We start from the raw sequence: 26,661 nt of genomic DNA on the forward strand, positions 1-26,661 counted from the left end.
ATGAAATACCTAGAACTATCCCCTGGGAGAGGATCAGGAACTTGGCACCTGTACTCCTGACTCCGGCCACTGACTATTTCCCAACCCAGGCCACCAGCCTGGTTTGGATATACAGGACCTAATGATCTCCCCAGTATGAGATTTGGCTTCTTAAGAAAAACTCTAGCCAAATAATTGATTAAAATAGGATAGAAATCTCAGTAATTGGCTTTGGCTATGCACATCTGGCTACCAGTGGCCTGATGGCTGTAAAAGGAAGCCACTCTCTAGGGCAGGAAATTCAAGGAGACTGCCAAAGGGGAAAGGCAGAGGCTGTATGCTGCATAGAGCCATGTGAAAGAGGGAGGAACTGGCAAGAGCAGCACAGAATGTTTGAGCACTCCAGGAGCTGCAGCCCAAAATTGGAAGGAGGCTGAGGAAATTAGAGAGGTTCTTGTTCAACAATAACTCACAAAATCATCCAAGACCCTGTGCAGTTTAACCATCCTCTTTTTTCTGCCTACCCAAGGCATTTATTTCACTTGTACCTCAACTCTAGCACTTCTCTCCTCATTTTTTTTGTTAGTTATTTGTTTGTCTTCCCTGCAGGATTGAAAGCCATCTAAAGGCAGGGACTCTTTATTCATCTTTTTTTTTTTTTTTCTTTTTTTGGCCGCACCATGGTGGCTTGCGGGATCCTAGTTCCCCAACCAGGGATGGAACCCACACCTGCTGCAATACAAGCGTGGAGTCCTAACCACTGGACTGCCAAGGAATACCCATATTCATTTATATTGAGCATTTAGTAAATTAATTCAATTGAGAGAAACATTTACTGAGGGCTTATTTTGTGCTGAGCTTAGGCACTGGGGCTAGGGGTAGTAGGGAGGGGATGAGCATGGAGATGAATAAGGCACAGGCTCTGCCCTTAATGAGTCTTCAATCTAGAAGAGACAAGGCAAATGAACAAATCATTACAATACAGTGTGTCTAGGGAGGAGAGAATAATTAACTCTCCTGGAGGGGACAGTCAGGCAAGGCTTCCCACAGCATTCAAAAAATTTTTGTTGCTTAATTGGCTGTTCTAGGACAAAACTAAGTAGATAAAACATATTGCCACTCTCCTGCTACCCCAGAAGTTATCAGCACTAATAAGCCTGGGTGAACATTAAGGAATGGGCTGGTAGCCCCATTGGAGCCTCCTAAGCTCAGTCTGGCCAGGCGTTTGTAGTGGATGCGAATCACCAGCTGCCCAGGTGGATGAAAGATGTGTAAGACAGTGGTATCCTTATGCAGCTGCTGAACAGCTGGTGTGGGGAATCTAGGTAACTATGAATGAGAGATATTTCTTCTCTGGCCCTGACCCTCAGTATTTGGTACAGCTAGTTTGGCTGGAAACTAAACCACAACAAAAATTGTGTGTTACTTCTCCCAGGTTTTGGCATATCAGAAACTGTGGCTGATGAGCCAGAAGAGTTATAGGCTTTGAGAGTGTTCCAGGGCAGAGAAAAATATTGACAATATCCTCTGCTCTCATGTGCCTGTGATTCAGGATGAGGCCGTCAAGTTGCAGGAACATAATATACCAAGAAGGGGTTTTCATTTTAGCTCCTAGAAGCTGAGTGGTTCTGAGTTTTTTAGGGGCCAGAGACACACTTATAGATCCAGAGAAAGCTATGGACCTTCTCCCCAGAAAAATGCACATATGCACAAAATTTTGCGGACAATTTTAGGTTAAGATTCTCTCCTGCTATAATTTCCCTTTCCTCCCAAGTATATGTTTTGTTCCAAAAGACTGGTCAGAGGAAAATCTGCCTCTGTCACCACAAGCCTATATGAGTTGCTCCTCCATGTTGGATGCATACCCAACACTGCTTTGATTCTAGCAGCTTCCTTCTTCACAGGGTTGAGTTTCACCAGACCCCTAGCCATTGGTGCTTGGCAGGACTGATGGAAGCCACTATTACAATCAACTGAGCCCCGTCTCCTCCCCTGCAGTGCCAGCTTGCTGGCTGCCCAGACACCCTGGTTTCCCTCACAGGTGCCACCAGCACAGCCCAGGGCAGGCTGTCAGGACTGCACCTCATTACACCTAGTTTGGTCAGCAGCTAATATTGTTCACTGTCTTCAAGAAGACTGCTGCCTTCACCTCTTCTTCTGTTCTCATCTCTTACTATACCTCTGTCCCAGTAGGTGGTTAGCCATCCCCCATCACTGGAACATTATAACCCTTTCCTTTGCTTTTAGGATCAAGGCCTTTACCCTAAAGGATTAAGATATCAGGCTATCCCAGTGCCATAGCTAAGGGGTTGTATACAGTGTACACTCGGTGTACGCTGCATACTGATACACCGTCTCCTCACCTTACCATACTCAGAGATGCTCTGGACACTGCTGTCTCCCGTATTCCCTCAGTCAGAGCCCTTACACATTAGTACTCATGTGCGCGCACATGTGCGTGCACACACACACATCAACAGCACTCCTGAGGTATATAAACCACTTACATTTAGCCATGACTTTCCATGCCCTCTTTTCCAGAGTTTAATCAGATTCAGTCACACTCATGCATTTATAAATCCCTCAACTCTTAAGGATACACAACAAGTGGCCTTTACAAAATCCTTTGTGCAACTGCTTAATCTCCCCAAAGTCCAGGAAGCAGGAATCAGAAATTATGGATTCATAGAATTTAAAAATAGAAAGGTCTTTAATTCTTTAATTAATTAAACAAATCTTTATTAAATTTCTACTCTGCGCCTCGTAATCTGTACTGAGTCATGTAGTCCTATCCTCTCATTTTGCAGATGAGAAAGCACAGGCCCAAATGGGCCAAGGGTCACACAGCCACTTAACTGGCAGGTATGTCCGTGTAACCTGATTCCCCTTTCTGGATTCTTTATATCCGCATACTGAAGAGAAACTCATCTTAAGTCCTAAGCAGTAACTTAAAGCAGATGATGAGTTTAAGAGGAAGAATTGTCATCAGTGCTACCACAGATCAAAGAACAGTCTATACCACCACAGAGTGGAAAGACAAATTACTCTTGAGAAAAGCAATTGCACAGGTAGTCATTGTTGTCAGCATTATGATCCTGTATTAATAGGTGGAGTGTGTGTCCCATGTTGAGGGTTTGTATAGGTCCATAATCCATTACCTGAAATTGCAAAATCCCAAAACTCTGCTGTAAGTTTTTTTTTCCTTTGGTAACTCATTTGGCAAAAAACCTGTCCTGAATTGATGCGAATCAATTCACAGTCTTTGTTTATCCTTTGTTTGTTTATCCATACCTTTTTGCTACAGAAGCATCAGTACATTTTTAATGGGTGCTTCTAGAGCCCTTATATGTGGTGTAATATAGAAGATATTGTTTTTCTAAAATTCTGAATCCTAAAAACAAAATCTGACCCCAAGCATCATAATACACCTAGGTATTATGGACATATATTACATTTAGAATATACATATCTCCCCAGGATTTGTGTAAGGAATATTGGTTCTTACCTTCTCCCAATACACAAATAAGATTAATTCCACTGAGACTTTACCTTTCCCAGACTCAGTCTAGCTTTATAATTCCACTAAGTTACTTAGGTTCTAAGAAATTGTATTTTAAGTTTATTTCTTAAGAGTTACTTGCACAGCAAAGGAAACTATTTTTTAAAATTAAGTCCTGTAGGAGCTCCCATAAGGTTAACAGCTGCTTTCTCAGCAGAAACTCTACAAGCCAGAAGGGAGTGGCATGTTATATTTAAAGTGATGAAAGGGAAGAACCTACAACCAAGATTACTCTACCCAGCAAGGATCTCATTCAGATTCGAAGGAGAAATCAAAAGCTTTACAGACAGCAAAAGCTAAGAGAATTCAGCACCACCAAACCAGCTCTACAACAAATACTAAAGGAACTTCTCTAAGAGGGAAACACAAGAGAAGAAAAGGACCTACAAAACAAACCCATAACAATTAAGAAAATGGTAATAGGAATATACATATCGATAATTACCTTAAATGGGAATGGATTAAATGCTCCAACCAAAAGACACAGGGTCACTGAATGGATACAAAAACAAGACCCATATATACGCTGTCTACAAGAGACCCACTTCAGACCTAAGGACACATACAGACTGAAAGTGAGGGGATGGAAAAAGATATTCCATGCAAATGGAAATCAAAAGAAAGCTGGAGTAGCAATACTCATATAAAATAGACTTTAAAATAAAGAATGTTACAAGAGACAAGGAAGGACACTACATAATGATCAAGGGATAAATCCAAGAAGAAGATATAACAATTATAAATATATATGCACCCAACATAGGAGCACCTCAATACATAAGGCAACTGCTAACAACTATAAAAGAGGAAATCGACAGTAATGCAATAATAGTGGGGGATTTTAACACCTCACTTACACCGATGGACAGATCATCCAAACAGAAAATTATTAAGGAAACACAAGCTTTAAATGACACAATAGACCAGATAGATTTAATTGATATTTATGGGACATTCCATCCAAAACCAGCAGATTACACTTTCTTCTCAAGTGCACAGGGAACATTCTCCAAGATAGATCATATCTTGGGTCACAAATCAAGCCTCAGTAAATTTAAGAAAATTGAAATCATACCAAGCATTTTTCTGACCACAACGCTATGAGACTAGAAATCAATTACAGGGGAAAAAATGTAAAAAACACAAACACATGGAAGCTAAACAATACGTTACTAAATGACCAAGAGATCACTGAAGAAATCAAAGAGGAAATCAAAAAATACCTAGAGACAAATTACAATGAAAACACGACGATCCAAAACCCATGGGATGCAGCAAAAGCAGTTACAAGAGGGAAGTTTATAGCAATACAAGCCTACCTCAAGAAACAAGAAAAATCTCAAATCAACAATCTAACCTTACACCTAAAGGAGCTAGAGAAAGAAGAACAAACAAAACCCAAAGTTAGTAGAAGGAAAGAAACCATAAAGATCAGAGCAGAAATAAATGAAATAAAAGCAAAGAAAACAATAGCAAAGATCAATAAAACTGAAAGCTGGTTCTTTGAGAAGATAAACGAAATTGATAAACCATTAGCCAGACTCATCAAGAAAAAGACGGAGAAGACTCAAATCAATTAAATTAGAAATGAAAAAGTTACAACAGACACCACGGAAATACAAAGCATCCTAAGAGACTACTACAAGCAACTCTATGCCAATAAAATGGACAACCTGGAAGAAATGGACAAATTCTTAGAAAGGTATAACCTTCCAAGACTGAACCAGGAAGAAATAGAAAATATGAACAGAACAATCACAAGTAATGAAATTGAAACTGTGATTAAAAATCTTCCAACAACAAAAGTCCAGGACCAGATGGCTTCACAGGTGAATTCTATCAAACATTTAGAGAAGAGCTAACACCCATCCATCTCAAACTCTTCCAAAAAATTGCAGACAAAGGAACACTCCCAAACTCATTCTGTGAGGCCACCATCACCCTGATACCAAAACCAGACAAAGATACTACAAAAAAAGAAAATTACAGACCAATATCACTGATGAATATAGACGCAAAAATCCTCAACAAAATACTAGCAAATAGAATCCAACAACACTTTAAAAGGATCATACACCATGATCAAGTGGGGTTTATCCCAGGGATGCAAGGATTCTTCAATATATGCAAATCAATCAATGTGATACATCATATCAACAAATTGAAGAAGAAAAACCATATGATCATCTCAATAGATGCAGAAAAAGCTTTTGACAAAATTCAACACCCATTTATGATAAAAACTCTCCAGAAAGTGGTCATAGAGGGAAGCTACCTCAACATAATAAAGGCCATATACGACAAACCCACAGCAAGCATCATTCTCAATGGTGAAACACTGAAAGCATTTCCTGTAAGATCAGGAATAAGACTAGGATGTCCACTCTCACCACTATTATTCAACATAGTTTTGGAAGTCCTAGCCACGGCAATCAGAGAAGAAAAAGAAATAAAAGAATACAAAATGGAAGAGAAGAAGTAAAACTGTCACTGTTTGCAGATGACATGATACTATACATAGAGAATCCTAAAAATGCCACCAGAAAACTACTAGAGCTTATCAATGAATTTGGTACAAAATTAATGCACAGACATCTCTTGAATTCCTATACACTAATGATAAAAAATCTGAAAGAGAAATTAAGGAAACACTCCCATTTACCATTGCAACAAAAAGAATAAAAGACCTAGGAATAAGCCTACCTAGGGAGACAAAAGACCTGTACTCAGAAAACTATAAGACACTGATGAAAGAAATCAAAGATGACACAAACAGATGGAGAGATATACCATGTTCTTGGATTGGAACAATCAATATCGTGAAAATGACTATACTACCCAAAGCAATCTACAGATTCAGTGAAATCCCTATCAAATTACCAGTGGCATTTTTTACAGATCTAGAACAAAAAATCTTAAAATTTGTATGGAGACACAAAAGACCCCGAATAGCCAAAGCAGTCTTGAGGGAAAAAAACAGAGCTGGAGAAATCAGACTCCCTGACTTCAGACTATATACTACAAAGCTACAGTAATCAAGACAATATGGTATTGGCACAAAAACAGAAATACAGATCAGTGGAACAGGATAGAAAGCCCAGAGATATACCCACGCACCTATGGTCAACTGATCTATGACAAAGGAGGCAAGGATATACAATGGAGAAAAGATAGTCTCTTCAATAAGTGGTGACAGGAGAACTGGAGAGCTACATGTAAAAGAATGAAATTAGAACACTCCCTAACACCATACGCAAAAATAAACTCAAAATGGATTAGAGATCTAAATGTAAGACTGGACACTATAAAACTCTTAGAGGAAAACATAGGAAGAACACTCTCTGACATAAATCACAGCAAGATCTTTTTTGATCCACCTCCTAGAGTAATGGAGATAAAAACAAAAATAAACAAATGGGACCTAATGAAGCTTAAAAGCTTTTGCAAAGCAAAGGAAACTACAAACAAGATGAAAAGACAACCCTCAGAATGGGAGAAAATATTTCCAAATGAATCAACGGACAAAGGATTAATCACCAAAATATATAAACAGCTCATGCAGCTCAATATTTAAAGAAAAACAACCCAATCAAAAAATGGGCAGAACTAAATAGACATTTCTCCAAAGAAGACATACAGGTGGCCAAGAAGTACATGAAAAGCTGCTCAACATCACTAATTATTAGGGAAATGCAAATCAAAACTACAATGAGGTATCACCTCACACCAGTTAGAATGGGCATCATCAGAAAATCTACAAACAACAAATGCTGGAGAGGGTGTGCAGAAAAGGGAACCTTCTTGCACTGTTGGTGGGAATGTAAATTGATACAGCCACTATGGAGAACAGTATGGAGTTTCCTTAAAAAACTAAAAATAGAATTACCATATGACCCAGCAATCCCACTACTGGGCATATACCCAGAGAAAACCATAATTCAAAAAGACACATGCACCCCAATGTTCATTGCAGCACTATTTACAATAGCCAGGTCATGGAAGCAAACTAAATGCCCATCGACAGACAAATGGATAAAGAAGATGTGGTACATATATACAATGGAATGTTACTCAGCCATAAAAAGGAACGAAATTGGTCATTTGTAGAGACGTGGATGGATCTAGAGACTGTCATACAGAGTGAAGTAAGTCAGAAAGAGAAAAATATCATATATTAACGCATATATGTGGAACCCAGAAAAATGGTACAGATGAACCGGTTTGCAGGGCAGAAATAGAGACACAGATGTAGAGAACAAATGTATGGACACCAAGGGGGGAAAGTGGTGGTGGGGGTGTATTTATACACTAATATGTATAAAATGGATAACTAATAAGAACATGCTGTATAAAAAATTAATTTAATTTAAAAATTAAAAAATAATAATTAAGCCCTGTAATTCACTATATCCTTAATTAGTCTAGAGATGTTACCTAGTGACATCTCCTCACTGCCCATTGTGCAGTGGCTACTATTTATATTAAGCCTGCTGGTTGCTGTGATGGTGATAATTCCTGCATTATCAGGTGTTCAGAGGAAGTGATGAATATGATCTTTGGGTCTCAGTTCATTCCCCCCAAACTCCAGCCACTCCTTTTCTAACTCACATTTCCCAATTACTCTTTCACTTCTTTGCAGGAATTCCCAGCATGTTTTTTGGTTAGTTTTATGTCAGTCGTGATAAGGAAAACCCAAAAAAAATAGAATAACTGCATATAATGCCTCTCAATCGATGACATGACTTTTGTGACTTGCCTTAATCGGAGCTTTTCCTTAATCAGAGCTTCTCCCCAACCCATTCCACCATATCTCCATTCTTTCCTTGCTTTTTTTTTTTTCTCATTTCAAGTTGAATTTATTTCTGATTTGTCCTTCTAATTAATACCCACTGATACCAGAGCTCTGCTGCTTGAAAAAAAAAATGGTCTCTTGGGACTTCCCTGGTGGTCCAGTGGTAAAGAATCCGCCTTCCAATGCAGGGGACACAAGTTCGATCCCTGGTCAAGGAAATAAGATCCCACATGCCACAGGGCGACTAAGCCCATGAGCCTCAAGGAGAGAGCCTGAGTGTCCCAAACTACGAAGTCCACGCACTCTGGAACCCCCGCACCACAACGAGAGAGAAAACCTGCACTCCACAACTAGAGAGAAGCCCGCATCCCTCAACGAAAATCCCGCGTGCCACTACCAAGACCCGACGCAGCCAAAAAATAAATCAATTAATTAAAAACAAGAAAAAATTTTTTTTAAAAAATTGCTTTTGGAAGAGATTGGGGATACAAAATAAAATCTTATACAAGATTGATCTTATACAAAAATACACATTTAATTTTATGCAACTAATCAAAATATTGCGATTTCCAATGATTATATTTCTTATTTGTATTCCAGGGGTTATTGCACTGCATCTTTATGAATTCTAGGCAGCATGGTGTAATAGAAAGTTTCAAAACATTATGATAACTACTCAGAATGGATATTTTCCCTCTGCCTCTAATAATCAAAACTTACCAATCCTAACTCTTGTCTCATTAGGACCCAGCCCTGTCCTAAAACGAATCTGAAATCTGATAAATTAATGACAAGTATTATTGGTTGGTAATGGCACAAGTTAACTTTCCCAAGTCACATTGGTCTTTTAATAAGGATCATCAATACCTTTACCCAAAGAAGCAGTTAATTACTTCAATCAGTTAGTAGATATTGAGAGAGCAGACGTGACGTGCTTGCTTGCCTAACAGCCCCTCGCAATTCTCACAATCTAGACAGAGTCAGCAGACTTTTTCTGTGAAAGGCCAGAGAGTAAATATTTTATGCTTTGTGGACCACATAGGGTCTCTGTTGGGTTTTTTTAATAGAACACTTTACAAACGTGAAAACCATTTTTAGCTTGAAGACTGTACAAATGCTACACGAAATATGGAAAGGGCAAACGGATACTGCAGTCATTAACAGCTACAGATTTCGCCTCAGTGGTTAGTAAATAAATGCTTGTATAACAAGCTAAGTACTGTGCTTAGGTCAGAAGTTGTCAGGCTTAAGAAATGGTAAAGGACGAGCTTTGTATGGGGACCAGGTAGTAGCCAAGCTTGGCTAGGATATATACTTCCTATAGGAAAAGATAAAGCTGGAAAGGAATGTGGAAGGCAGGTTGAGAGGGCTCTGGTGCCTTTTTGAGGCTATGGATTATGTATTTCATTTGGTAGTCAGGGTAACCCCTGCAGAGGAATAGAATGCTTGGAACCAGCAGCAGCCTCTTAATTGGTTTTCCTTCCTTTCAGTCTTGTCCCCTCCATCTCCTCACCCCAGTCAGAGGGATCTTTCTACAATGCAAATCTGAACAAGTCCCTCCCCCTATTCAAAACTTTTCATTCATTTTCCATCGACCTTAAGATATTGTTCAGGGCTTCCCTGGTGGCGCAGTCGTTGAGAGTCCGCCTGCCGATGCAGGGCACACGGGTTCGTGCCCCGGTCCGGGAAGATCCCACATGCCGCGGAGCGGCTGGGCCCGTGAGCCATGGCCGCTGAGCCTGCGCATCTGGAGTCTGTGCTCCGCAACGGGAGAGGCCACAACAGTGAGAGGCCCACGTACCGCTAAAAAAAAAAAAAAAAAAGATATTGTTCAAACTCCTTACCATGGTTTACAAGTCCCATCATGATCTGGCCCCTGCTTCCATCTCCTGTTATGTTTATTTGCCAACCTTACTGATCTTTTCTAGTTCCTCAAATGCACCATCCTCTCTTGCCTTTGGATCTTCATGTATATGGTTCTCAGTGTCTGCAACACTGCCATCACCACCTCCACTCTCCTCTTCAACATGGATAAGTCCAAATCAGCCCTCTGTTTTCAGCTTCAATACAACATGCTTCAAGAGACCTTCCCTAGTCCATGCACTAGTTGAGGTCTCCCATAGCACAAGCTTTATTAGAATAACTTATTTAACTTGTCAGTCATCCCTGATAGAATGTAAGCTCTGTAAGGACAGGCATCATTGTGTATCTTTTTTTTTTTTTTTTTTGCGGTACGTGGGCCTCTCACTGTTGTGGCCTCTCCCGTTGCAGACCACAGGCTCCGGACGCGCAGGCTCAGCGGCCATGGCTCACGGGCCCAGCCGCTCCGCGGCATGTGGGATCCTCCCGGACAGGGGCACGAACTCGTGTCCCCTGCATCGGCAGGCAGACTCTCAACCACTGCGCCACCAGGGAAGCCCCTTGATCACTATTTTTACCCAAGAATCTAGCATAGCACTGGTTCATAGTTGGTATTTAACAAATATTTTTTAACTAGATGAATGAATGTAGGTATGAATGAATGAATGAATGAAAGGAAATGGGGCTTTATTTAAAAGGAAGCTTAGTCTGGTTATATGTTCTAGAGTTGAGGAGGCCAGTGACGAGGCTCTTATGGAAGACCAAGTGGGAGGAACTAGGCTGCACGGACAGAAGGAATGGAAAGGGAGGGAGGGTTGTGAGAATTGGGGGGAGTGAAAATCACTAGAACTTAATGACTGATTGACTGGGTGTGGGCAACAAGAGAGAAGGAGAAATTGCTCTCCAAGCTGAGAGCCCAACAGCATCATTAGAGAGAGAGAGAGGGAGTCCTGCTAGGAAGAAGGGTCCAAGTTACTGCTTGGGGCTGGTCACTGTGCCAGGTTCATGGTCACAAAAACGAGTAAAACATGACCTTTTTTTTATCAAGTGGGAGAGACAAACACAAACAATGTGATAAAGTATTTGACAGAGAACAGTACAAAGTTCTGAGAAGCAGAGGCTGGAGCAAATTACTATGCCTCAGTCCCCAGACTTTCCTGATAAATGTTTGTTTGGGTTAACTATTGCTGATAGGGACTAGAAACCTCTGAGATGGAACTGCATGGAGCTGGGAAACGTAGGGCCTCAAAAAATGTTTTGGGCTCTAGGGCCTGAGGAGAAGTATTGTCCCACCACACAAAAAAGATGTGAACTGCTTGAAAAACCTCTGTATTGCCTCTTTCTGTTTTATACATTGGGATTCTTCAAGTCATTGTTTATTTGAAGAAAGAGCTCCCCTGCTAAATGAATGCAAACCATTCACCTAGCCCACTCCCCTCATTTTACCAAAAAGAAAATTAGAGTCCATTAAAAAGAAAAAAAAGAATGGATTTGTCCAAAGTCACGCCTTTACTAATGCTTAAGCCAAGACAAGAACTCAGAGGTCCTGACTCCGAGCCCAGTGCTCATTCTGTTGACTCACTACCAGGCTTTGAGAAAGAAAATTGGTGGCCAGTTCATGATAGGCAAATAAATGCCCATTGATGAAAGGAGCTGAAGGAATCAGAAGAAATGGAGTGAGGGCTGAGAGAGGTAGAGGACGAACTTCAAAAGGAAGGGACTGTCCCCTCTACCTTTAAGAAGTTTAGAATGAGGTTGGGGGCTGGCTATTTGGGTCCTCCTTCTCCTGGAATGTAACAGAAATGGAGAAAATTTTACTCTAAGCAATCTGAGGGCTGGGAGGAATAGGCTAGAAATTGCCAGGCTGAGCCCAGGAATGGGCAGGACCAGCACGAGCAGATTGTTTTATTCTCTTCTCACCCACTATGCCTTATGGCAGGGCCAGAGAACCTTGGCAAAGCAGTCTCAGCTTTTTCCCAGAACAGAAAGAACACGCACAGGGTGGGTGAGGAGTAGGGATTCCACACTCAGAGAAGATGAAGATGCTGTTGAAGCTGTGAGCCCTCACTAAGCCAAACCTAGACATTCATGGGAAGAAATCCGCTCTGGGATCTGTCTGGTTCATCAAAATCCAGCTAGCAATAAATCGATAAATATAGTTAGCCTATTTGAACAGGTCCATCCTATCCTCCTGACGCAAACCATATCTGCATTTATTTCCTCTGGATGTCGGAATATAGCATATGCAATGACTTACACACTTGTCCAAAAAAGCCATTTATCCCTACACCGTCTCGTTTAGTCTTAACTCATGAGCCTTGTTCTCTGCACTTCAGTAAGACCTCTGCCACTGTGAGGCATTACTGGGGACCTTTCAACAACTCTGCCCAAGCCTAGGGTCTCCTGGGGCTACTGACTTAAAAAACCCCAGCGCCCCACCCTCTGGAAGGCAGAGACCAATTGCAATGCATTCCTTTTCTCCTTACATCGATCTCCCTCCCTTTTTAAAAAAATTATTTATTTATTTATTTATTTATTTATTTATTTATTTATTTATTTATTTATGGCTGTGTTGGGTCTTCATTGCTGCGCGCGGGCTTTCTCTAGTTGGGGCAAGTGGGAGCTACTCTTCATTGCTGTGCACGGCCTTCTCGTTGTGGTGGCTTCTCTTGTTGCGGAGCACAGGCTCTAGGCGTGCGGGCTTCAGTAGTTGTGGCTCACGGGCTCAGTAGTTGTGGCTCACGGGCTTAGTTGCTCCATAGCATGTGGGATGTTCCCGGACCAGGGATCGAACCCATGTCCCCTGCATTGGCAGGCAGGTTCTTAACCACTGTACCCCCAGAGAAGTCCCTCCCTCCCTTTCTTGTCTTTCTTTCTTCCTCTCCCATCTCTCCTTTTCTCTCTTCTTCCTTCATCAGTTCCCCTTCCCTGTCCTAAGCCTTGCTGGTCCTCCAGCTCCCCTGGGACACTGGGGTGTGGAATGGGGTCAGAGCACCAGCCCAAAGAAAGCAGGAGGGCACATCCATTTGCCAGGACCCCTGGCCCACCTGACTGCCTTCTCTGTCCCACTCAGGCCTCCAGGAATGGATGTCACACGCCTCCTCCTGGCTACCCTGCTGGTCTGCCTGTGCTTCCTCACTGCCTACAGCCACCTGGCACCTGAGGAAAAGCCCAGAGATGAAAGGAGCCTAAGGAGCAACTCTTCCATGAACCTGTTGGATTTCCCTTCTGTCTCTATTGTGGGTAGGTAGCCTAGCCTGGGGCCCAGCCTCCAGGCTCTGGCCCAAGAGAACTGCAGGATGTCAAACACACTCCCCAAGCTGATACCAGGATCTACTGCCATAGGTCAGAGCTCCTTCGTGCTCATTCCTCAAAACAATCCTGGAGGAATAAAGTGCCCCTTAACTCATTTGGTTTAGGAAAGCCCTGCCTGCCACCAATCGAATACGCAGCTTAGCATGTTAGAGGCTCTGAGAAACCTTAAAGTCATGACAATTGGTGAATTTGGTTTAACTTACCATTTCTGAAACTTAATGAGTCACGGAACTCCTATCAATGGTAAAAATTTTAGAAAATGCTGCAGAATATAACCAAGTCTGGGATGAACTAGTCCTTTCATGCCAGGGTTGAGAATTGAAAATGACTGCTTGGGAGAAAATATCAGGGGCATTAGAGCCTGGCATGGAGATCTTCTGGCTCGACTTCATCTGACAATAATAATAATAACATATATACTTATTTTGTGCTAGGCACTGTGAAGTGAGTATTATTTTTATTCCTATTTTATTTCACAGCTAAGTAAATTAAGTCTTAGAAAAGTTAAGTAACTAACACACAGTTCTTAATTGGCAGAGCCAGAATTCAAACCCAGGTGTTTAACTCCAGAACCTAAGCTCAAAACTAATATTCCTTGCTGACTTGTCTCTCACTTCAAAAAGAGGATATTCTAGATATATCAGGGAAGGGACTGGGGCACATTAACATTGATTGATCACCTTCAGTGTGTCAGACTTTCTGCTTTATAAACATACCTCATTTATCCTCAAGACAACTCTTCAAGGTAGGTATTACAGTATCCTACTTGCAGATGAGAAAACCAAGTCTTAAGGAGATTAAGTAGGTTGCTCAAGACCACAAAGCTGTTATATCGCAGAGTCAGGATTCAAATCAGGTATGACTGGCTCCAAAGCTCTGAGAAATGGAAAATAGGGATACAGGAAAAACAAGTCCATCCATGTACAAGACACTGAGTCCATTTTCCAGGGCCACCTTTGCTTTCCCTCAGAGGACTCTGCTCCCAGTCTCTGGCTCCAGGTCTGCAGCCAGGCTAACAAGAACCTGCTGGCCTAAGTCCCAAGATGTGATCTATCCAGCCAACCCTTCATCTTCTCCCCTACCCTGGGGCTTCCTGGAGCCCCCTCTGCTCCTCCCACTTCATTGCAGCTCAGGGCCCTCAGAGACTGGCTTTGCTCCTTCTCTCTTTGAAGCACAGAACAAGAAATCCAAAAAGATCAGCAGAAAAGAAGCGGAAAAAAAAAGATCTTCCAAGGTAGGCCTGGGAGCTCACATTGTTGGGGTGGGACTGGACTTAAAGGGAGAGGATCCCCAAGCTCTGGCTAGGAACTAAATAAAAGATATCCCAGGCCTACATGCCCACAAGAAACTGAAAGCTACCCAAACTTCCTGGCCTCAAGCCCTGAACCAGACCCCCAGGAGCTGAGGCCCAGAAAGCTAAGGTTCACTGAGCAAAATAGCTTACCTGCTAAAAAGCATCTTCCTATATACTAGCTCACACCCTGTCTGAAATTTCACCATAACTCATTCTTTTGGATGAATGCAATGTTTCCCAAACCTCAGTCATTTCAGAACCATTTCCACAACTTTTACCATATCTGAGTTTCACCTATTTAATATATTTGTTTAAAATTAAAACTTTAATTTTAAAACTTTTCTATCATGGTTATATAGTTATTTAAAAACCTATATAACCAATATAGAAAACCAGTATCACTTGACATAAATAGAAAGTAACCCTAAAAATAAGTAAAATGAAAATAAAACCTTGTTTTTTGAAAACTCAGTTCCTCAATTGCACTAGACACATTTCAGGTACTCAGCAGCCACATATGGCTGACTGGTGGCTGCCTGTATTGGACAGCACAGCAAAGAATGTCCCCAGAAAAGGGAGTAGCAAACTCAAAGCTCCCGCAGTAGGAACTCATTTCTTGTGTTCGGTGCACAGAAGGCAGTGTGGTAAAGACCGGTGGGAGAGGTGGGAGGGCCAAACCACAGAGGGCCTCAAGGACCAAAGTAACGGGGAGGAGGGTGTGCTTTAAGCCCGAGTGTGATGCCATCATAGGTCTTCTGAGAGGTCCCTTTTGTGCACTGGAGGTCGGACTGTAAGGGGGCAAAAGCCGCAGACAGGGGCCTAGCCCAGGGTAGCAGCGGTAGTGAAGCAGTGGGTAGACTCCAGATCTATTGTGAAGGCAGAACTGACAGGGATTGTGGCTACACTGGAAGGGGAAGACAACAGAGACGGTAGTTAAAAACGGTGGAGCTGAGTGGGATGCCCTAGGGAGAGAAGAGGCCAGGCCGGAGCCAGTTAAGTTTTGATGAAGTGGGGCATTGTTGGGGGAGCAGGCGGGGACCCGCTGGGATGCCCTGTGGGCATCAGTCGAGCGGGCGGTGGGCAGAAGGTGGGGATGTCTGGTCGGGGGCCTCCATAGTCCAAGGAGTCTCCAGGCAGAGGTGAGGACGAGTGGGGCGGACGTGGACTGCTCGGGCAGACCCGGCGTTTCCCCGCAGAAAAAGGCTTCGATGAAGAAGGTGGCACAGCCCCGGCCCCCGCCGCCCGGCCCCTGCGTGGCCACCCGCGACAGCTGCAAGCCGCCGGCGCCCGCCTGCTGCGACCCGTGCGCCTTCTGCCAGTGCCGCTTCTTCCGCAGCGCCTGTTCCTGCCGCGTGCTCAACCCCACCTGCTGAGCGCGCCTCTGGGTGGTGGGCGGGGTGGGGCGGGGCTTCCACGGGCGGGGCTCCCCGGACGGGCCCTTCTGGGGCGGGCAATCTCTAGTAGGTGTGACTACCTAAAACAGGGAGTGGGCGTAGCTACTGACGTTGGGCGGAGCTTTTAGGAGGCGGGGCTTCAAGGAGACTTGGCTTGGGCTGGGCTAAAATCCAAATATATATAGGCTATTGAAAGGTGTGTGGCTGTTTCTTTAAAGAACCCGAAAGATCCTTTTCCCTTCGCCGAGTCCCCTTCACCGCAGAAGTTCCGCGGGCTGCGCACTTGCTCTCTCCTGGTCCTGGGGAAACGTGGTTACCTGGCCCTGAGGCTGCCCTCCTGGTAAGCCCATCTCTGGGTGTGGCCGCCAGAGACAATGCTGCCCCCTTCCTTTAAGCCTGGGAACACCCGAAGCTGCCTCCAAAACCAGGGAGGCAGAAAGGAACCATTAAGGAACTACCTTTCAGTGTTTCACCCTTTCCCCCTTCTAAGAAGCTCCCCTCAGCGCCCCCAAAACAAGAAAGGCTACAACTCCATACACAGTCTCACTGGGCTGTCTGTCCTAAGGGGTCTGCGGATACAAATTGGGGTGGCTGATTGTGACTGGGCATTGCTCTGGCCTGAGGACCCTAGAGCCTTAGGAGGCTCCCCCAAAATGGCTAGCCTAAGAGACAAATAAAGAAGGGCGGTAGTCTACTGGAGGGGTCTGAGGACCTCAAAGAATCAAAGGAAAAGCCATACAACAAGCCTCGGAAAGGATAGGATTCTGAGGGATGTGAAAGGAGCCAGGTCAAAGTAAACAATGGGCAATGTTTTCAGGGCAAGACTATGGGATAAGTCACCTCCAACAGCTTCAGTTCTTGCATGGGACCATTCATAATTCAAATGCCCTAGAAAGAGAATCTGATTGAGTTTTCCCACTCCCAGGCTAAATGAACACTGATCATTGGTCCCTAGCCATTTTTAATTCTGAAAACCTAGAGTTTGGGCTCTCCCAAGTAGGAAACAGGTGTTCAGGAATCCTTCCTCACTCCCTGTCCCAGCTCTGTCAGCCAGGAAGGAGGCAGTGGGCCTGGGTGTGGTGAGTAGGCAGCAACTTTTGTCCTGGATTATCAGGGGCCTGTCTCCTAGTGTCCCAAACTGTTGCCTGAGATTCTAAGAGATTCTGAGTCTGTGGGAAACTGAAACGCAGCATTTTATCTCTGGAAGGACCCTGGGAGGTGCTGTTTTGGGGAGAGAGGTGGTAAAGGTAGGAACAGGGTCTGTGTGGGCACAGTCACATGAAAACTCCCAGCACCTTGAGAGGAAAGGGTTCTAAATGACATCACCTACTTGCCCTGCTTGGCTGAGGGTATCCCTGCCAGTAGAAAAGCTGAGGTTTCACCTGTCAGCGTCTCCCAGAGCTGGAGCTCTTCCCCAAGGAATCACTATAAGAAAGAAGAAACTGCAAACGATGGTGATGTAAGAAGATAATTTTTTTTAATAATAATAACAAGGCCTGCCTGTACATGAGAAAGAGTCTAGAAAGAGGCTATGTGACAGAATAATGCGGAGCAGTTGCCTCAGCCCTGGTAACCACCATGTATCTCGGTCCTTGGAGGTGAGGACAGTGGGGCTCCGGGGTCAGCACAGATGGGGCCACCTCCCCTGACGCACTTGTCAACTTACAATCTTCCCTCTTTCAAATGTTTTAAAACTCCCTCCTTTCCAAGGACCTTTCTCAACTGGAGACCCGTGTTGTGCCTGCAGTGACATAAGCAGTATGGAATGGAGGAGGCAAACATCAGACCCTGGACTGGACAGAGCTCAAGCCACCTAGATGGAGCACACACACAAAAAGATGGGTGCTCCAGGCTAGGCTGGGGACACGATTCTGCACATTGGGAAAGTCTGTGTTTCTCTGGGCTTCTATTTACTTGTCTGTAAAATGGGATATAATCACTCTTGCTGTTCTTGTTATAAATCTGAAATAGTGTTGCTTCTTATACCTTAACACAACAATCAACATACACACACAGACACAGAAAAGCTACCAGTTGCTTGTTTTTGTTTTCTGTCAATTTGGCTGCATGTCCACAGGGCAATAACCTTTTGTTCCTTGTACCACAGTTGCTGCTGAGTAAATGTCATCAGTAATTAGAATATTGGGAATATACTGCAGCCGCTGCTCCTGTGTTTTCCAGACATTGCTCACCTACCAGGCACCATTTGGCCCCCTATGAGTGAGGCCAGAGATGCAAAGCCAAAGACCCAGTCCGTTAGTGACAAAACTACTAGGCTGCTGAGTCCAAACAACCGCATGGAAGCCCAACCCATTCACTCATTCAGCAAATGTGTATTGAGCACGTACTAGGTGCCAGGCATTGTGCCAGGTGCTGTGAATACTGTGGTGAACAAGTCCAATCCTCTCTTTACAGAGCTCATGGTCCAGTGGACCATGACCACCAGCCCTTGTTAAAGGTAAGAACCATTGTTAGCATGTTTGGTCTGTTCCCTCAGACTCTCAGTTCTTACTTCTGTTGACTCAGATCCCTGGTTAGGTATTTATCTGCCCAAGTTCCCTTTCAGCTTGAGAGCCTAAGATTCATCCACCTTTTCAGAATTCCTCCTCAAGCCTTAGGGTCCTGAGAGAATGGTTCTGGGTCTCTGCAAAATCCTGCCTGAGTGACCAGAATTGAAATACATCTGTGACTCAGAGTTGTGAAGATCTGGGACACACACACCCTATTTCCCACACCATTATTCATATTTCTCTCCCCCCTGCCCCACACACACACGAAGTGCAAAGGTGAATTCTGTCCTAGATATATTTGTTCTACTTTTGTGGATATTGATTTAGGATCATTTCTTCCTGTAGAGCATGGCCTTACACTTGTGCCAAAGTTCTCACAGTGTGGCCATGAAGAAGTCACTGACCTCTTGATGCTACTACCATTTCCCCATTTGCAAAATTCGGAGAAAATCAGTCAGAATGTTTTGGTTGCAAACAACAGAAACGATTCTGGCTAGCCTAAGAAACAAATAAAGGGTGGCGGTAGTCTACTGGAGAGGTCTGGAGACCTCAAAGAATCGAAGGAAAAGCCATACAACAGGCCTCAGAAAGAATAGGTCCCTGAGGGATGTGAAAGGAGCCAGGCCAAAGAAACCAATGGACAGCGTTTTCAGGGCAAAGCTATGGGATAAGTCACCTCCAACCACTTCAGATCTTGCATGGGACAATTCATAATTCAAATTCCCAAGAGAGGGAATCTGATTGACCTGAAGTGGTACCCAGGAAAGGGTGGCCCATCTTGATAGTCCCACAAAGTCTGTTCATAATGTGGGAGGGGTAATTCTCCAATTTAAAAAAAACAAAGATACAGTTACTGGAGGGCAAAATCACGACTGGCCACTATGAGAGAGCTGGTCTCTGGATTTATTCTGAGGACACTTTTGGCACCAGAAATTCTGCAACATAATCTGAAGCAATGGTTTTCATTTTTTTTTTTTAGGAGAGGTACCCTTTCCTCAGTTGAATTCTTAAGGGGGAGCCCCATTATATAATACACATTAAAACAGTTTTAAGTTACTATAAGGTTGTAATGATGCACACAAAAATTTGAAATCAGCGATTAGAGATTAACGGTTGCCCTCCCATATCAGCCTCAGCAACCAGTTTGTTTCCATCTTTTGTTCTGGTTGCACAGTACCGAAAAAGGTCTAATTTACACAGAGAAGTTGTTGCAAAAAGGTTTTAACAACTCACCCTGTGACCTCAGAACAGTCTCCTGTTAAACAGAAAGAGCAAGAGGTTTATTTCAAAATCTAGTCCAGGTGGTCTCCAACATGTTAAAATTTGGTGCCTAGCACATGTAAACATGAATGTTTTTATTACTTTTAAATGGCTTCAAAGTTTTTCAAAGCAGAAGTTGAAGTTATGGTTCTACAGAAGCAATATACTTCAAAAACCACTACCCTGGGCTTCCTTGGTGGCGCAGTGGTTGAGAGTCTGCCTGCTGACTCAGGGGACACGGGTTCGTGCCCCAGTCAGGGAGGATCCCACATGCCGCGGAGCAGCTGGGCCCGTGAGCCATGGCCGCTGAGCCTGCGCGTCCGGAGCCTGTGCTCCGCAACGGGAGAGGCTGCAACAGTGAGAGGCCTGCGTACCGCAAACAAACAAACAAAAAAACACCACTACCCTGAGGGGTAGCAGATCCTCAGGACCTCAAATCCCTTCCTGGCTTGTGGACCACAGGCCAACCTAATTGGCAATCTTTGGATCCTTACTCTAAGTGCCTCCACCTGTTTGAACAATTACAGCTGTAGCATCTTCACCCACTGTCAAGAAATTACTCCCAGTCATACAATAGGAACTTTATAAAGGAATTTAACTCCAAAAAACAATTCCCATGTGTGAAGGGGACAGGATAGGTAAAGAAAAGAATTTAATTTTAACTGAATTAGCCAAACCATCTGTAGTGAACTTCAGATTAGTCTAGAATAAACGTGTTCCTCCCTTTCTTCTTCCATGCATGAAGTATATTTATTGTGAGGCAAAGGGGGTGTGTGTTGTGGGACTGGGGGTAGGGCAGGAATGTCTTCTGTTTTCTCAGTAAAATCATCAAATGTTTATGTTCGCTCCAGAAAAGAGTTTTATACTGATGGCTTGCAGAGAGACAGTAGCTATTGTCAGCTCTCCCAGCTGGCTACGGGAGCTGTAGAATCTGGGAGGTGGCGCCGCCTAATGGTGATGATGACGATGATGATCATGCCTTCTTGTTATCTGCGGAGCCCAGCAAATAGCTTCATTCCTTTGACTCTTGAAGATTTTCACATCTTTCAGAGCTCCTCTTTGGAATTCCTGGACCCAGTGGCTGCATAGACTACCAGAGCAATAATAAAATCATGACTACTAAAGAAAAATTAATATAATGATGATAATGATAAAAACCTTCCTAAATTACCTAATTTTATAAGATCACATTTACAAGCCATTAAATGAGCTGATTCCTCCCCAAATCAAAAACTAGAGCCTTATGACTTTGGGGAAAAGTTTAGTTTTTTGCGTTTTTTTTTTCTTTTTTTCTCTCGTTATTTATCCCAATGTCTACCAACATCTGGAATTCTGCATAATGTATACATGTCAGAGGTTGCAAAAGAAACGGAGAGAAGGGGCCTGGGGGGGAAGGGAGGACAGTGCAGCCCCTGAGGAGCTGGGAAATAAAGAGGGTTATTTGATAAGGGGAAGGGGACATTGAATTCAGTGATCAGCCAAGGGCTACCCCTTTAAAATCCCAAAGCAGCCTTGGTTTCCCAGTCTTAAATGATTTTGAAATTAATTGATCTTTGTCTAACAGAACCTCCCTGCCCCCACTACCCAGGAAGGTCTAACTGTACTGGAGCACCTCAAGTAATCCTCAGTAATTTCACCCAAACCAGAATCAGGGAGCCCCCTGCACTGGCTCTGAGACGAGTGCAGAGCCTCTGGAGGGTCCTGAGATGCTCCGCCTCTCCCCAGGATGCCTCTGAGGTTGTTGCCTGCCTTTTGCCAGGGACCCAGAGCTGCTGCTAACAGCCTGAGGCCTGTGTGATTTGTAACTATCATAAGATCATGCTAATAATGTCTATTGATTGAGCAGCTACTTCATGCCAGGATGATACCCAAGCTCCCAAATTTGCTTCAAGGTAAGAATTATTGTAAATAAGGGAACTTGGGGCTCAGAGAGGCTAGGTATTGTGCCTGGACCTCACACCTCAGCGCTGGGATTCACACCCAGCCCACCTCATTCCAAAGCCTATGCCCTTAACCACCAGGCCACTGGAAGCCAGGCAAAGGAGATTCTGTCTGCCTAGAGCCAACACCTTGCAGGAGCCTCAGCCCCAAGGTTTTCTCCCATTTTCTCTCCTGGTGTCATTTCTGTCTTCTCCACCTCAGCAGAACACTTGAAATTGCCAGAGACGGCAACCCTGTTCAAATGGGCTAAAGGAAAAAAAGGGAACTTTGTTGTTGTCACAGCACTAAACAGTCCAGTGGGTAGATCTAGTTAGCCTAAAGCATGGCTAGATTCAGGTCCTCTGGAATGTGTCACTCTGTCTCGCAATTCTATGTTGGTGTCACCCTCAGGCAGGCTTCCCCCTCATGGGGCAAAGAAGCAGCTCTAGGTTCACATTCCTGCCAAGCCTGGGAGCCCTACTGAAGAGGGCACCTTTTCTCCATTTTCAGGACAGGTGGGTCTCTTTTACAGTTGCCACCTGCTGTGCAACAGGCACTGGGTGGGAGGGGTCGCAAGGGAACTTGTTAGAAATGCAAATTATAGGGCCCCATCTCAGGCCTACTGAATCAGAAGCTCTGGGGGTGAGCCCAGCAATCTGTGTTTTAACAAGCCCTCCAGGTGGTCCCGACACACTCAGGTTTACGAGACACTGGGTTAGTGGGGATCTGTACAAGCCAGCAGTTAGAAGAGCCAGCAAGTTCCCCACAAAGAGACATGCTGAGGCAGGGCATTCTGTTGGACATACTGTGGGTGTACGTTCCCAGCTACTTCTGTTTCTCTCCCTTGTAATAAGGCAAGTATGAGAACTGTGAGTGGGGGCAATCAGACTATCAGGGTACTTAGCAGTGTGAATGTAGGTACCAACTATTTATGGAGTTGTCAGGAAAAGCCCACTGCCCAGCACCTGGGGTCTTTTGGGACCCCTCGGAGGTTGTAACTCCTCCAGCCAGGGAGAGGAAGCCAGCAGACCTGAGGGAATCTGGCTCCAAGCGCAGCCCGCACTGGGTGCAGGCAGCCCAGGGTAAGCTCCTGGGATCACTGTTGGACAGTTCTCTGTATTGCACCACACCAGATTTCTAGTAAAAATCCTGAAATCCTGGGGTTGAATCTGGACCAACTATGTGAGCTATGTGCCTATCCTTGAGCCAGTTTGGAGAGTGTATCCATGAGGAACTTACTGAAGCTGATTGACAAGGCCTGATCACATAAGCACCCCTGGCTGCCTCCATCACTTCAAGCAGATTTCCTAGCCTTGTCCTCTGGGGTAGTCCTGAGTGGGTCTCAGGGATAAGAATCTGGATTCCTGAGGTTTCCTGAAACCTCAGCTCCCCAAAGCAGAGCCGACCCCTGCCTGCTGCCTCTTGTAGTTCTCCTGACATAAGCAGGCCCTCAAGCCCTCCAAGCTCCTCATTACTTGTCTCCAACAAGACTTGAAAAGGGATTCCAGCACATCTAGCCTAGCAAGGCCCTCCCACCATAACCTGCCACGTGGAGGTGGGCAGAGGGCCTTGGTATGCAGGAAAGAGCTCTTGCCTAGAGGCAAGCAGGACACCTAGATCTGCAGGGTGACTTTGGACATCACTTAAACTCTCTGGGCCCGCATTTCTCCATATACAGATGCTGGATTTGGCTCTATAGATGCTCTAAGTTCCTTCAAGTTCTAAGATCCTAAGATTTTTCTAAAGTACTGTTTAATTTTCTAAATATCCTAAATTTCCTGCCTTCCAAACAGCTCCTTCCCACCCAGTGGTGCCTGACACAGCCCTGAAAACTTGACGTAAAACTCTTTATAGGGCTTCCCTGGTGGCGCAGTGGTTGGGAGTCCGCCTGCCGATGCAGGGGACACGGGTTCGTGCCCCGGTCCGGGAAGATCCCACATGCCGCAGAGCGGCTGGGCCCGTGAGCCATGACCACTGAGCCTGCGCATCCGGAGCCTGAGCTCCGCAACGGGAGAGGCCACAACAGTGAGAGGCCCGCGTACCGCAAAAAAAAAAAAAAAAAAAAAAAACTGTTTATATATTTACAATAGCCAGGACATGGAAGCAACCTAAGTGTCCATCGACAGATGAATAGGTAAGGAAGATGTGGCACATATATACAATGGAATATTACTCAGCCATAAAAAGAAATGAAATTGAGTCATTTGTAGTGAGGTGGATGGACCTAGAGTCTGTCATACAGAGTGAAGTAAGTCAGAAAGAGACAAACAAATACCATATGCTAACACATATATATGGAATTTAAAAAAAAAAAGGTCATAAAGAAACTTTTCTTCAAGGTTCTTGAAGAAAAGACGGGAATAAAGACGCAGACCTACTAGAGTATGGACTTGAGGACACGGGGAGGGGGAAGGGTAAGCAGGGACAAAGTGAGAGAGTGGCATGCACTTATATACACTACCAAATGTAAAATAGCTACTGGGAAGCAGCCGCATAGCACAGGGAGATAAGCTCGTGCTTTGTGACCACCTAGAGGGGTGGGATAGGGAGGGTGGGAGGAAGGGAGGCGCAAGAGGAAAGAGATATGGGGATATATGTATATGTATAGCTGATTCACTTTGTTATAAAGCAGAAACTAACACACCATTGTAAAGCAATTATACTCCAATAAAGATGTTTAAAAAAGCCCCCAAAACTCTTTATATACATGCTATATCACTGACCCTCAAAACAACCATCTGAGGTAGGTACTTCTGTCCTTGCCCAAAGTCACATGGTGAGTCAACAGCAGACCCAGGTCTCCTCCCTTCAAAGCCCAGTCCACTGTTCCACAAAATCCCCCAGGTCTTAACCTCCCTTCTCACTTTCCTGGAAAAAAAAAAATCCAGTTAGACCAGATACTATAGGACCCTTGGCCAATTCCTTCTTTCCCCATGAGGCCCAGGCATCAGGAGTGGAGTTGGGGGGAACAGTAGACACATCAGTTTTCATTGTGGATACCTGGTCTGTGTCAAACGCGTGACAGATTAGCAGATCTGAGATCAGAGGTAAGGCTGAGACCAGATGTGAAAGGAGAGGGTGTTTTTTTTTTAAAATGAAAGGTTCTGAGAACTGGCAGGACACCTCCAAAGAGGAAATGAAAAGGTCAGGATAACAGAAACCAGAACCCCTAGGGGACTGGATGTGGGGGACTACATTGGATCTCACAGAGGGGACATCTGGAAAGGTATTTCTTGAGTCTGGGAGCAGACAGATTTGAGGGAAGGGAGCGTGGCTGCCATGAAGGATGAGGCGTTTAACCTCTCCGGCTCAGATGAACAGCAGTCTCCCCCTTTTCTACTGAGAGGAGCTGGGATTCTGGTCTCAGAGTCCTACTGGGTACAAACGCCAGCTCACTCTCTCAAAGCCTGTTTTCTGAACTGTACAACGGGAATTCAAGTCTCTACAAGGTTATCAGGAGGAATAAGTAAGTGCTTACTTAGAGCAATGGCTGGTACACAATTAGCTGTAAAAGAAATGGCAGTGGGCAGCAGTGGACCTCGGTCTGTTTTGACCATTGGTGTCATGATTGGTTGAGAGGTGGTTCCTGTGTCGTTTGTTGGTAATAATAGTTGAAGTGCCAAAGTTTTAAAATTATTTACAGCAGAGTCATAGCATACACTCATGTAACCTAATGCAACGTCAACTATATGCATGGAGAAAAAAAGGCTGAGAATTAACTGGGCAGGACACGTTGATGAGCATCCAAGCCCGAGAAAGCATGGGGAGGGTCTATTGAGCCTCTAGTTTTCAGCCCTTCACGCCCATCAGACGGCAGGCCATCGACAAGGGTTTTGCTTGACACCATATGCTTTTAAAAGTTAGACTAAACAAGCCCTTCTTTCTGTCACTCAGATGCATTTGCACTCAAATAGTAGAAGAAGTGGAGTTTCAATGCCAGATACAGCCAAGGGCATGCCAAGCATGATGCTGTGGACTCATGGTTGGGAAAGCTGATCTGAGAGGCAGGATTGGCCTCAATCTCCATCTCCTCATGTTCTCCTGTGTACTCAACTCTCACTCAGCTCTGGAGGAAGAAATACTAAAGAGAGCCCCATCGGCAACCCACTACCTTACCTTCTGTCAAAACGTCATGCCTTGAGTAGGACAACCTTCACTTAAACACTCGCCATTTGTCTCACACAAGTGCCTGGCCCAGGACTCAGACCAACCTGAGGTGGGGTCCAGGCAGCACCACTTACCGTGTGATCTTAGGTCAGGCCATTTGGCCTCTCTGAATCTCTCCGCTAATTAATACCAGGTAATAGCCAGAGGCTGAGAATACAAAAACAAGCCACAAGTATGAATGTTCAGTCAAGTAGGGTTGTTTCAGGGATCTGTGCAGCTCAAGGATTAAAACTAAGGTCTCATCCTAGTGTTCAAGGGCTTTCGCTTTCCTGTCTCCCAGGCCACCTTTCTAGCCCTCTACCTCATAGCTCCCCCTATATTAAGCTCCCTGCCCCCTAACTCATTCCTGCTTAAGTTGTTCTGCTGCCCAAAATGCTCTTGCCTTCAATTCCTATTAAAAATCTTTAGTTCTTTCAAAATCCATTTCAAGGGACTTCCCTTGTGGTCCAGTGGTAAAGAATCCGCCTTCCAATGCAGGGGATGCAGGTTCAATCCCTGATCGGGAAACTAAGATCCCACATGCCACGGGGCAACTAAGCCCACGCGCCGCAACTACTGAGCTTGTGTGCCTCAACTAGAGATCCCGCATGCTGCAAACCCCAGAGCCCATG

At 44.4% G+C, this 26,661-nt stretch overlaps 1 protein-coding gene across 1 annotated transcript in view; it reads left to right on the top strand.

Moving 5' to 3' along the window:
* ASIP (agouti signaling protein) overlaps positions 1-16,172 on the top strand; it is a 197,266-nt gene extending 181,094 nt beyond the window's left edge. Inside the window, exons 11-13 of the mRNA XM_030830870.2 lie at positions 13,264-13,433; positions 14,678-14,739; positions 15,996-16,172. Coding sequence (XP_030686730.2) covers positions 13,274-13,433; positions 14,678-14,739; positions 15,996-16,172 — 399 coding nt within the window. The 5' untranslated portion in view covers positions 13,264-13,273. The remainder of the gene's footprint in view (positions 1-13,263; positions 13,434-14,677; positions 14,740-15,995) is intronic.
* The last annotated feature ends 10,489 nt before the right edge of the window (positions 16,173-26,661 follow it).

Source organism: Globicephala melas, chromosome 15 (assembly GCF_963455315.2).
Source record: "Globicephala melas chromosome 15, mGloMel1.2, whole genome shotgun sequence".
NCBI classification, from domain to species: Eukaryota; Metazoa; Chordata; class Mammalia; order Artiodactyla; family Delphinidae; genus Globicephala; species Globicephala melas.